Below are 13,161 nucleotides of genomic sequence, written 5' to 3'. Positions count from 1 at the left end.
ATGGAGGAAAGTCCAGGAAAAGGAACATCCGGGCTGGTTTTCACATATGCAAGGCTGGGGGCTCCTCACCAGGTTGTGTCTCAGGGTGCTCAGGCACAGTCCGAGTACTAGGTCCACACATGGGCATTGTGCCTCAGGCCGGGTATTTTCAGTCCTGCAAACACAGGAGCTGCCTTTCACTTTCCGTCTCATCACAGAATTCCTGTGAGCACACCGCAGTGCCCTCACCTTTCCAGGTCAGTGTGGGGTGGGTAGCATTACTGGGGGGGCACAGGGTGCAGCAGGGGGGTGTTCGAGGCAGCAGCAGAAGACACAGGGCAGCTCCTGGTGCTGCGGCATGGCCTGGAGAAACCCCGGTCTGTGTGCAGGCAGGAGCTCCAGGATGCACCTGCAGTCACACCAGGCGTTAATGCCGCTTAGCAGCCCCAGCACGCTTGAAACATTGAAAGTGTGGCCCAAGGGGCTGGAGACACCGGAGAAAACAGCGGCGTGTCCGAAAGCAGCGCTGGGAATCAGTGGGAAGAAGGGGAAATTTTCCCAAGTGGAGTTAGAGTTAACAAACCCTGCCGGAGAGCAGCGACGCGCGGGGCGGGGATGGAGGGCGGGCGTTTCGAGCAAACCCAAGGCGCTACCTTGTAGGGTTTGTGTCAGATTGGCACAAAGGTCTGCAGGCCGCCGGCAGGTAACGCGTGCTATAAATTGCCTTTTAAACCAGCCATCGGCCACGGAGCTGATTTGTGATTTCTTTCTAAAGCAGAAGGAAAAAAAAAAAAAAAAAAAAGAGAGAGCTTGTCGGGATAATGGGGTCATAAATCCGCCGTTCCCTTTAGACCTGCGCTGCAGATGTCCCGCGGTGCTGGGGACCAGGCAGGACAGGTCCCCTCCCGGCCGCCTGGGACCTGCTGGCAGGGCACCAAAACCTGGGAGCCGCGGGGAAATCGGTGCGGGGCGAGCCCTGCGGCTCCCACCCGTGTCCGCGCGTGTGCCCGTGGGCGTGCAGCCCCACGAGGAGCTCCTCGAGCCCCCGGGGGCTCGCAGCGGAGCCGCGGGGTTCCGCCACCCGCCGCCGCGGGGAGCCCCCGGGCTGCGGCCGCCGAGCGGAGCGCGGCGCCCCCCCGGCACCGCCTCCTCCTCCTCCTCCTCCTCCTCCTCCTCTTCCTCCTCCTCCTCCTCCTCCTCCTCGCACAAAAGGCGGCGGGAGGAGGGCCCGGGCTGCCCCGGCCGGCCGCACCATGCCCCGCCGAGGGGGGCTGCCGGCCCCCGCCGCCGCCCGCCGGCCCCCCCCGCGCTCCTTCCTCCTCCTCCTCCTCCTCCTCGTCCTGGCCGCCCTGCTGCAGCCCGGCAGAGGTAAGGCTCGCCGCGCTCCCCCCGCTCCTTTCCCGGCCCTAGAAAAGCCCCCGGGGAAGGCGGGTTGCCCCCAACCTCCTCGGCGCGTTTTTTGTCGAGGTTTTCCATTTTTTTTTAACTTATTTTCCTTTTCCTTTGCTTCCCCCCCTTCCGGCTGGCTGTAGCCCTGTTTCCATCCCCATCCCGGCTCCTGCCTCCCCCCCATCACCACCCCGCTCCGGAGGTCCCGGGGGGTCCCTGCGGGGCCGATGCGCTTTAACGGGGTGGCTTGGGACACCGCGCTGCGGCACACGGCTGCGAATAAAGCTCCGAGGAGGTTTTCTTAGCTTTTTTAATTATTATTATTACTATTTTTAATTTATTTTGTGCTTCCGATGCTTGGAGCTGATGATGAAAGTGCAGCAAACCGTTTCGGGGAAGAGCCCTTACTGCAAGGGTAAATAAAATGATCTTTTCACACTGAGCTGGATAAAGCATAAAATATAAAATAACTTTTTTTTTTCCTCCCTCACCAACCCACTACATTCATCTCTCACTTTGGGGAGCTGCCCAAACTAGGATTTCTTGCAGAACAGGTTTAAAATGAGCTCTGATTGCCCGGAGCATCTTCGGGAATAAATCTGTTGCACACCTCTCATGAGAGGCTCCTGCCTTGCCTTGCATCGGTAATTTTACATAGTCAAGTCCTGGCTGTCTGCTGGGTGCAGTTGTCCTCTGAGTGTTCGAGCTCTCCAGGGGCTCAGCCTGAGGGCAGGACGTAGTTTGGAGATGCCTTTGTGCCTGCTGGACGCTGCTCTGCAAAATGAAATTGGGTTTGGGAGCCGGCGGCATCAGCATGAGTGTGTACGTGGGGTGGGGAGCTCGGCAGTCCAAGGGGGTGGATTATCAACCTCCAGAGTAATCCCAGTAAATCCTGGATGGAATTTTTCCCATTGTGGGAAGTTTAGTTGAGAGGAGTGGTCCTGTTAGGTGCATGGGAAGGACTCAGTTTCTTTCAACCTTACCTGGCGTCTCGCCCCTGGATCTGCACTAGCACAGGCATCTTCATATCCCTCCTTTGCCCAATTCATTTTGATCCAGCACAAAAAACCTGCACGGAACTGAGTGCAGCTAAGACTGTCATTGGGAAAATCCTGTGTGTTTTAACTCAAAAAGCTCAGCTTTCACTCCAAATTCAGCTTTTCAAAGCTCCATTTTCACAACAATCTTGGAAGTGTTTTGGTTTTGCTCTGAAGTGGAAAGAAAAGCATACTTTGCATCTCCAAAAGCTGCCCCTGGGAGCAATGGCCCCCAGGAGTGTGGCCGCCGCCAGGCTTTGCCCATGGCACCCGCTGGAAGGGAGGAGACCTTGGTTTCTGTTCAGATATTACCACCACTAAATAAACTTTCAGAAATCCACTAGTTGGGAACAGAGGCAAATACCGTCCTGTTTCCAGACAGACGGGTGAGAGAAGCCTGCTGGCTAGCCAGGGCTGGATAGTGTGGGCATGACTGCAGCTATGTGCTTTATAAAGCCAGTCACATTGTACTTTCTATTATTTTTCTATATTTTGAGCTCTTGCAGTGCCCAGGAGCTGAAGGCTGACTTGTGGATGTGAACAAGGAACGGGCATGTGCTAACGCTCAGTGAGAGGGCATTAATGAGCCTCTTGTTCGGCGTGGGGGAAGCCAGCAGCCTGCCTGAATGAAAGCCATAGATGCAGCCCGGGGTGAGGGTTAACCACCTTGGAGGGCACGGAAAGCGTCAGCGCAGGGCTGGGGCACAGTCACACTGCTGGGGTGGCTTAGGAGCAGTGACAGGACCACTTGTCCTCCCTCTCTGCCTAGCCTCGGGCATGGTGTGATTTTGTGCAGCTGTCCGGCTTGGTGCACCACTCCTCAGGCAGCTTTAGGTTTGCAGTAAATTATTCTTAAGGAATACAGCAGCAAGCTCCTGTCCAGGGCTCCTGCTGCCGAAGGTCCTTGCCACAGGCCCAAGCTTGGTGAGGTTTTTCTGCAGCCATCAGCATGTCCCCAAGGTCTGCAGGTGACATCCAGCAGCAGCGCCGGGCAGGGCGAGCTGCGGCTACAAGCCCTCCAAAAACAGAGGCTGGACAAAGCCCTTATTGACATCTGGGAGGGAAAAGTAAAGCAGGCTTGGAGTTCACGCCCAAAGCATTCCGCTTGGAGGCTGCAACCTCTGTGCCGAGTCCTCGGCTGAAAATTTGTTTAATTACTTATTGACCGTGGACGTTAATAGCTGCACCCGGGGGAGAGCTGGGGCATCGGTGCCACTGAAGGGCACATTCATAGCCACAGGCTCGGTTAAACAAGCCGCCGCATTCAGAGCCCATACCAGTGACATTTGGTTTAATCTGTGCAATTCCACTTTATTTTAAAATCCTCTCGAAGCTCAAAGCCTGGATTTTGCCTGGAAGCAGGCAGCCCCGGAGCAGGCAGTGTCTCTGGGACGGCATTGGGCCAGCCTTGGATGCACCCCAAGGTGAAGAGGCTGGCCGGCGTAACCTGGATGTCCTGTGGAAGTGACTCCTGTCATAAATCAAAGCAATTACTGCAACGGGAGTCAGCTGTGGACGTCATCTGTGTGGAGGGGGAATATCTTGTAGGACTGCTTTAAGGTGAAAGTTTTGGGGAGGGACATCCTGTATATTCAGTTGGAAACATCCAGAAGATGTGCCTCGTGTGGCTTTTAAAGTCAGCATCTGGGGGATCCGGGGACAGCCTCCTTCAGGGCAGTGGGACAGCTATTGCCTTGTCAGCAGCGATGGGAGGGTTTCATTAGAAAGATGGACAGGTTCCTTCTTTCATTAACCAGAAACCACTGGAAAAGAGTGGTTCCTAGAATCATATTGTAGGTGTTCTAAGCCCCCGGTGCCCGTTTCTGCCCTTCTGATTTTTTTGTGAAAGGAGAAGTCAGGACTTCCTTGCAGGAGAGGAGGAGAGGTTTGTTCCTCCTCCAGCCTTTTCAGCTCCTGGGAGATTCCCTGCTCATGACACTGAACTTGCAGCGTGTTTAGCGTTAAAACCACATCAGGACCCCCCCAATCCCTATTTTCAGGCTGTAACTGCTCAGCCCAGCCCACTCTCTGTCCTTCTCTCTTGCTGAAGGTCTCAACATGTGCACAAGCGGGAGCGCCTCGTCCTGTGAAGAGTGTCTCCTCATCCACCCAAAGTGCGCCTGGTGCTCCAAAGAGGTACGTGGGCAGGCTCTGTTTTTTGCTTTAAATGCTGCAGTTGGTTCTCAAGTGCTTTTTGTAACGCAGAGAGGAGGCTGCAGCCCCCCCTTTGCCTATCCTGGTGCCAGAGGGTGCTGGTGAGGGCAGCAGGGGCTCCCACGCCAAGTGTGGCTCATGCGACTTGTAGGAAATGTCCTCCACCCTGCTCAGGGAGCAGCGCTGGTGCTTCAGGTCTCCTGTTCCTTCAGTTCCCTTCCTGTTTTCTCCCTGGGAGCCCCAGGAATCCTGGTATGTGCCCCGTGCTGCAACAAAGGTCATTCCCCCTCGACTGTGTCCTTTTGGGAGGCAACCAGCACTTCTGGCATCTGCACTGTCATCAAGGTGATGAGCTGCGCAGCTTAACTGCATGCTTCGTGGCCAAAATGCATCCTGTGTTGGTGCTGAAGCTTCTCTCCGGTTATTTACCCTGGTCCTCCTTGGTTTGCAAGAAGTTGCAAATACCTTTCCCTAAGTATAGCTTATGGGTTTTCATATATACCTCTTATCGAATGTGCGTCTTACCAAGCAGACTTACAATTTTTAGAGATTAAGGTGTTTGAAAGACATGATGATACATGATGCGTAGATGGTGTTTGCCTGCTTAGCGCCTGTATCTGCCCTCGGTGTTGACGAGAGAAGTAAGGAATAGAATAGAACAAAAAATAAGAGTAAAATGGAAGAGAATGGTTCATTTGGAAGGGACCTGCAAAGATCCTCGCGTCCAGCTGCCTGACCACTGCACGGCTGCAGCTCTCCAAGGAAAACCTCTTAACGCTGCTAACGCCATGTTACCTGACAGCGGAGTAGTTCTCCTGTTTTATTTTTTCCCCCCGAGCAGGATGACTGATGTGTAGAAGGGAAAGGGTAAAGCAATAGATCCTGCTTTTGAGACATCTTGTAAACAGCTGTAAGAGCTCCTCTTCCAGCCAGCTCATCTGCGGCATGATATTGGATCCAGGAGCACTGGCTGGTCAGCTACGGGTACCCAATAGCTTGCCTTTTTTATTTTATTTTATTTTTTTAAATTCTTGGCATCAAAAGACAATTTTGGCAAACGCTGCCAGTGGAAATGTTTGTCTGGTGGTCGCTGTGACCACTAATTGTATGTCAGCCCTTGGCACTGGCTGCTTGACTCTTATCTTGCAAACAGAAGAGTTACTAAAAAAAAAAAAATCCTGAATGGAGCAGAGGGGCCAAGTGAAGGAAAAGGTGTGTTTACAAGGAAGTCCTGGAATACGTCCTGACCTTTAGCCTGGCGCAGCTATTTAAAAATACACTTCGATGTATTTCTTGCCAAGAGTGATGTGTTAAAAAGCTGCTGTCCCTGCTATACGCTACATGCTAAGACTTAGGAAGCTCTTATCCTAACTCTCTCTCTATTTTTTTAAATATCATGTTTGAAACTGAATTGTTTCTAACTATGAAATCATCAGATGAGGTAATGGGATTGTGAAAGATATCTAGGGGTTTTCAACTTCAGAAGTTTATAATGTTATAAACTCTTCACGATTGGCTCTCTTTGCATGTCATGTCACCACCTTATTTTCCCTTCCCTCTGCTGCAGCCTCGTCAGTCATGCCTATAAAATTGCTGGCTTTCGCTCTGTTTTGCTTTCCTGCTTCCATTAGCTGCCATTCACAGCAGCGTGTGCCCGGGAGCGTTATATGCTGCTCAAATTCTGTAGCTCTGCTGACGTTCAAATATCAAGGCTCAGATACCGGAGCGGTTTCCACAGGCGCTAATTATGTTGTGGTAGAAACACAATCAGCCCATTAGCATGTATTTACTGCTCGCCTTGCATTTGCTTAACGCATTTGGGACTAAATTGGGCTGACTGTTGTCATCTTTACAGGCAAGAATTATGTTTTTTTTTGGTATCTGCACACCCACATGTGCATGCACACCTTGCTCAGTGGCACCAGCATGGTGAAGCCCACAGGACGTCCCAAAGCCATCCCTGTGCTGATGCTTCAGAGGATGCCCTGGCTGCGGGAGGGGAGGGCTGTGCTGTTTCCCACTCCCAACTCACCACCTCCTGCCCCACAAGTGTGGGGCACATTGCCGCTTCCATCGGCCTCTGCTCATCCCTGCTGCCATCCGGGAGGATGATGATGGATGAGCTGATGAGAGCAGCTGCTGGTGTCCGTGCAGCCTGGAGCTCCCAGGGGCTAGTGAGCTAACCACAAGGCTTTGGGCTGCTGGAAATTTGGAAGCAAAAGCTGACTCTGTTGGCTCTCGGACGAATACCTTGAAAGGCAGGGCTTAAATGGGGCGATGCATTTAAATTACTCTCTAAAGAGGAGGCATGACAGTATGTGTGTGCATGCAAAACAGAGATGCACATTAATTCTTTTAAATTAAAATGAAATTTGCTTTATGATGAATTCAACTGAAATTTCCCCTGTGGCACCCAGTTTTCCAGCGGGTTGCACGTATCCCGTGCTCTCTGAACGCATTTGTGCCTGGAGGATGAGGAAGGAAAATCAAGGGATTTCCTACAGGGAACATGTCAGGTTATTTTAATGAAGAAAGAAGGCATCATTCAGGCTGACTTAATGCAGAATTGAACTGATTAAAACAAAAATTGTAGGCAATAGCCTAGAACATGTAAAGTTAGGAGTTGGATACGGTCAACGCTGTTTGCGCGTGAGCCAAGCAATTTGTCTTAAAACCCTCAAACTGAAGAGCGTGTAATTGTCACATTATTGGCCTTGTCTCCCTGAACTCCCCCATCTGCTCGCGTGCATTGCCTTTTGCCTGTTGGTTGGTGCACCGTGCCCGCGAGCAGCGCCAGTTGATCCTGAGAGCCACGGGGCACAATCCCCGAAGGGATGCTGTTGTGCAGCACGAAGTAACGAGGACTTTTTTTGCTTTGGTTGCTTGTGGAGTATTTGGACCTGTGAAATTCCCTGTACCCTGCAGAGCTTCCCGTCCTTTTCCCCTTTCATTTAGTCTCTGGGATTTTCCTTGTTGCAGACAACGTCGTGGTTTGGTTTGATGGAAAAGGGTGGCCAAAGCTGCAAGGGGCAGCTTAGGCTTTGCCTGGTTTTGTAATGCAACACCATGGTCCTGCTCACTGCCTTCCTTGCCCCAACACGAGACCCCCCTTGCCTCCCCCATTGTGTCCCCACCTCTAGGTGGGCTTTCTTTTCCCCCACCCTGAGTAACGCAGCATTGCACCGAACAGGTGAGGGCTTGGATTTGCTCAGAGCTGCAGCTCCGCAGTTGCCATCCTGTAGCAATTCCCCTGGGCCCATTTTAGAAGAAATTTAAACAGAAACCTGCTAAGTCAGGAGCGGTGGGGACTGGGAACTGAGGAGGTGCAGAGGTGCTGCTGAGGTGAGAGCTTTCGCAGTTACCATTTGATGGTATTTTGCATCCCCACAGGGATGATTGGAAGTGCTTGATAAAGCCTGGCTTTTCACTGACTTAAGGTCGAATCGTGTCCGAGACAAACTGTTCCTTGAGGCTGCCTTAACCTGCTGTTCTGAAACGCCAGGCGTTGTTCTCAGTTGGGAGGGACCCTGGTTTCTGTTTTGTCATGCTGGAGATGATTTACGTAGTCCCAGTCCTCCTCTCTGGAAGTCCAGCTGTTTACACGAGGCGATCCAAGAAATTCATGTTCACATCCATCCAGCGTGCCGTCGCCTTGGCTGGACACCGCTGCTCAACGCAGGAATGCAAACCTCTCATTTTTCCAATAGCATTTGGACCTCGTAGTGAGGAAATGCAGCAGAGATGCTCTGTCTGCGTCCCAGGCTGTCCTCGGGGATCCTCCAGAGCTGCATGTGACATCAGTCAGACGATCTTGACATCTCCCCTGTCCTCTGCTGTACCTCAGCAGCAGCAAGTGGGGTTTATTCAGCCCTGCTCTGGTTTTTGGGTGTGTGGCTGAAGGAGGGGCTGGTGTGGCTGTGAGCATCTTTTCTGCATTATTTCCTGTATTTTCAGTAGCTCAGCCCCAGAGCAGGAGATGGCTGCGTCTCTTGTTAGAGCGCAGAAACAAGTAGAAATCAGCTGTTGAGAATGCAGTAAGCTTTGGGCAACTCACTCCTTTTGGTCCTTTTAGGAAAGCGAACTGGCATGCTGACAAACGGGACATGCTGGCTGCAAAAGGCCGCGTTGTGTGGCCGGGTTGTTTCCCAGCAGTGTGCTGCCACTGGGGCTGGCATGGGGGGTATGAGACATCTGGGTATGGGGGGAGATGCTCAATGGGGAGTGCTGAGCCCCATATCGGCCGTAGGGATGTTGTGCCCCAAACCACTGCTGTCTGTTCCCTGTCTGTGCCAGCCTGGAGGATGCTCACTGTGGTGGTATTTCTCCTGCAGGATAGAGCTGGGGCAGTGCTGGCTGTGCAGGGGTTTGAGGAAAGGGGGACGTGATGGGATGTGGGGGCTCACAGGGGAGCAGGGTCTCCAGCTTCACACCTGGACTTGGCTGCCTTCCCTCGGTGACACCTCCCTGTCCTCTCTTCCTTTTGCAAAGCTCCCCCGAGGTGATGCTGCTGGGGGTGCAGAACAGTACGTGTCTTTATGCTGCTGTGGTCTGAGAGCAAATTCCATTTGCAGACCTACGGGCCAGGCGCTGAAATGCTGAGGGCTTGGGAACACAGCGCACAAAACCTTGCTATGTTTCTTTCTTGGTAGATCCCTTTGAAAGGCTCGGGGCTCGATGCAAGCTGCTTTTGAGGCACAGCCAGCTCAAATGCCACTGGGGGGGCTCCTTGTCATTTGCTACAGACCCCAGCACATCCACACAGTCGCAGGGCTGATATTTCTCCCTCCTCTTTCCCTTTTGCCCACCTTTCACCTCGCAGGAGTTTGGCAGCACCAGGTCCGTCCCGTCGCGGTGCGACCTCCTGCAGAACCTCATCGCGAACGGCTGCACGGGCGCCATCGAAAACCCTCGCAGCAGCAGCAGCGTGGTGAAGGACGTCCCTCTGAGCAGCAAGGGCTCCGGCCAGACCCACCTGGACGTCACGCAGATCACGCCGCAGAAGGTCGCCCTGAGCCTGCGTCCCGGTGAGTCCCAGCAGCTCTGAGACCCACGGGGGGGCTGCGGGCACGTGGCAGGGCAAGGAAAGGTGCTGGGACTCTAAACTCTCTAAACTTTCATCTGACTCTAAACTGAGACAGCTCCTCATATAAATTTATGAAAAAGAAAAAGGAAAAAAAAATCTTTTGGTATGCAAAAGAGCCATGGGATCAAGGCCCGAGATGAAGATTTGAACTTGTGACTCAGAGCTTGGACTGTATCCATGTCCCTGTTTCATTCCCCATAGCCATCGATTTTCATAAATCTTTTCATTTTAATTAAAAATTAAAAGCGAAAGGCTAGAGCAAGCCACGCGAGTGTACTTGTTATCTAAAGCTCTTGCATGGTGGGGGCAGACTGTAGTGTGGGTTCAGAGCTCTTGCAAAAATTTGGCAGCTGCTGTTTTTGAAGGGGGGAAAAAAAGCTCTTTATTACAAAGTGAAGGAGCAAATATAAAAGCTCGATTCATTATAAGCGATCGGTGTGGGTTTTGAGGGCTTACACTTCTGTGACAGCTCTCATGAGCAAACAGAGAGATGAAATATGACATTTTGCCCAAGAAAAACAGCAGCTTGAGCCGGTGTTCACGCTACCAGCGCTCTTCCAGAGCCGACCAGTTCCTGCAGGCCTTGTTGTTTTAGTTCCGTAGGATGAATAGTAACGATGTCTCTTAATTACATCTTCCTGAGTAGCGGGACTGCTGTCATCGGTCAGACCCCTAAACCTAAGGAATTGTTGCTTTGAAGCAGGTGCCTGAGGTCAGTCACCGTGGCGTGCCTGACCGAGGAACCTACTGGTGGCTCTGCTGCAGCGGCACTTCTGCAGTTCAGTTTGTTTCTGAAACAGGTCTGCTCCTGTCGGAAGGGAGTTATTATTCCTCCTGTTCCTCGAGGCAATCGCTGGGGGAAAGGGCTGGCTCAGCTTCTCCATCTCGCCTCCACAGCACATTCCTTTCCCAGCCCCTGGCTGTTCGGCACAGCCGGAGGCGTGGGCGCCCACGGCTCCGGTGGCTTGGGAGAGGTGGGACGTGGGGTCCGGCTCCCTGAGGCTTTCCTGGGGCTGCTTTGCTGGATGATGGAGCTGCTGTGCCTGCCAGACCTCGTTTCTGCAGATTTCCAGGTGCTTGAGAGCAGCACAGTGGTGTGCCAGGCAGCCTTTGGTTCTGGTGGGATGCCAGAGAAGCCCCTGCAGGTCTGGTGTGAGGTGGAAACCCTAATGTGCTGACAAGTTCCTATACGGGATGAGCTGCAGCACTGCTCTTGCTTCACCTGGATGCTGGGGGTTGCAGTAGGCTGTGGTTTGCTTGGCAGGTCAGCAGAAGCTGAGGCAGTACAGCATCCCCAGGGTACCCAACAGCTGCAGGAGCAAGGAAGTGTTAGGAGATGTGCCAGCAGCTTTCTGCTGTCCCGCCCCGGGCTCAGTGGCCAGGCAGCTGCTCCTGCGGCTCCACGACTTGCTCTGGGGTGAGCAGCTCTGCCAGAGCAGCTTGGAAGTGCTTTTGAAAGTGCCCAGAGCAGCAGGAATTGCTCCGAGGGCTTGTGCAGTGCTCTGAGTGGGGCTGAGCCCAGGAGCTCCCCTCCATGTGCTCCTGTTGTAGAGCATCAGAGGCATTATGGGAGGACAAACATTTCTGCATGTTTTTCATAATATCTGCCATTTTTGCTGTCTTTTTGATGTTGAGATGCATGCCATCTTACTCAGGGCTGATGACTTCCCACACCCTTGGATTAGCATCCCCAGTTTAAATTATCCATTAACTCTTGAGCTTGAGAACAGGTCCTGAGTGTTGCAGCCTGTGGACCCAAGACAAAAAGGAGACAATGTTGATTTAATTTTGTGCACAATGCCAATTTTGTGTTCCATCAGGAATCTTTTTTTTTTGCTTGCAGAGTGTAGAATTTCAAGGCTGAGCTCCCACAGCAGTCGTGGTGATTGTGCTCTTCTATTCTCAGACTGCTAAGCAGAAGCAGAAGAGGGCAAATTGTCAATTGTTTGCTGGTCCCACCCAGGCAGTTTGATCTAAGCATCCTGTGGCTGAGGACATATCCCCAAATCTCTGTGCTCAGAGATAATTCCCAAAGGCCTTAAACTGATGTCTTTCTGGGGCAGCTTTCAGATCAAGCATTTAGTTTTTATAGCATTGCTTTTTAACCTTGGGTCCAGCTATAAGGCAGAGCGTCCTGGTTATGAAAAACATGAATAGTGTAAAAGGAATTTAAAACAATGAATAGGTTCATGTTGTGCTGTCCATTAAGCCTGGAGCCTCAGCAAGCAGAAGCAAGAGGTTTTCGTGGGTAATCATGATTGTCGAGTTTGCATTCTTAAATTAGCTGAAAGCAGCTTTTCCATTTGTTTTTACTGCCTCTGTGTGACTGTATCCAAGAAGCATTTCTGTATTCGGTTTTGACTTAAAAACTTCTCAGTAAAAGCTCTAAGGAGAGGATGGTGGTGATGGTATGCGGGGAGCGAGAGGGCTGGATTATCCCTAAACTATGAGAGTAATACCGTGCACAGAGAATAATAAATGCTTTTGTACTGACATCTGCATACATTAGCAATATTTTCTGTGAGATAATCGATTTGTACAGTTAGGAATGAAAAGAGAACCAGGCCTGGAATCCTGTTATTTTTGGTGCCTTTTCATGGACTAATAAATTCATAACTGTTAAGAGAAGGTTCATTAGAGCATCCCAAGTGCTCTTTCCAGCACAGCAATTCCCATCTTAGGGCCTGCTCTGGAAGAAGGGTAGTTTGGAAACCATAGTGTCTGGGGCGGCATGTGCAAAGGACACGTCCTCTTTTTCTCAAAGGGCTGAGTATTACAGTGGTGAAAAATATGTAGGAAGGAAAAAGAAATAGGCATAGGAGTGGATTTTCCTGGAGTTAAAGACTGCCTTGCAGCACTGAATTGAAGGAGAGAGATAAAGAGAAGAGAGAGAGAGAAGAGCTGAGATAGCTGGGTGGGAGTAAGAGGGGCTGCGAAGAAGATCCTGGAGTTGGGGGTGGCATGGGGCTTGCAGGACTGGGATATTCCAGCTCTGCACGGGGCTGCAGAGCCCCTCCTGCCTCGTTTCTCCGGCGCGGTGGTTTGGGGATGCTGCTGCTGCCTGCTCGTGGGCTGGGAGTAAGTGGGAGCAGCTGTGCTGCTGCGAACAATGAGGAGAACAATAAAACTTTTAGGGAAATGTTTTCACGATAATAAAAAATGTGCATTTGATTTCTGGGGAAGAGGGAGGGAGAAAAGAGATTTTTGCAGAACCTGCCGGTGCCCAAAGTTCAGCCGTGGCCAGGAAGGGCTGGGAGAGGTGGGAAGGAGAGGGAGCTTTGGTCTGGAGGTGGTCTGAGTCCCGGAGGAGCCATCGAGCTGGAGAAGAGGCTGAGGTGGCAGCTGGAGGTGTGGGATTTCCCATGGCTCGAGTGCTTGCATCTGGGGGTCTCATTTTGGCCCCTCTCTCAGCTATTGGCAAAGTGTAAGGCAAACATTTGCCATGTCCCTTCTGGCTCCACTGAGGTCTGCCTGGCTTGAACATGAGTTTATTTTGATGCCAGTTCACCCGTTTTCAAC

At 51.9% G+C, this 13,161-nt stretch overlaps 1 protein-coding gene across 1 annotated transcript in view; it reads left to right on the top strand.

The window, feature by feature from the left end:
* Positions 1–1,188: 1,188 nt before the first annotated feature.
* ITGB5 (integrin subunit beta 5) overlaps positions 1,189–13,161 on the top strand; it is a 46,223-nt gene continuing 34,250 nt past the window's right edge. Inside the window, exons 1-3 of the mRNA XM_038182240.2 lie at positions 1,189–1,347; positions 4,456–4,541; positions 9,379–9,583. Of these exons, the coding sequence (XP_038038168.2) occupies positions 1,233–1,347; positions 4,456–4,541; positions 9,379–9,583 (406 nt within the window). The 5' untranslated portion in view covers positions 1,189–1,232. The remainder of the gene's footprint in view (positions 1,348–4,455; positions 4,542–9,378; positions 9,584–13,161) is intronic.

The sequence above is a fragment of the Anas platyrhynchos genome, chromosome 7 (genome assembly GCF_047663525.1).
Source record: "Anas platyrhynchos isolate ZD024472 breed Pekin duck chromosome 7, IASCAAS_PekinDuck_T2T, whole genome shotgun sequence".
NCBI lineage: Eukaryota > Metazoa > Chordata > Aves > Anseriformes > Anatidae > Anas > Anas platyrhynchos.
The sequence above is the reverse complement of the archived record's forward strand: the minus strand, read 5'-3'. Positions and strand labels throughout refer to the sequence as shown.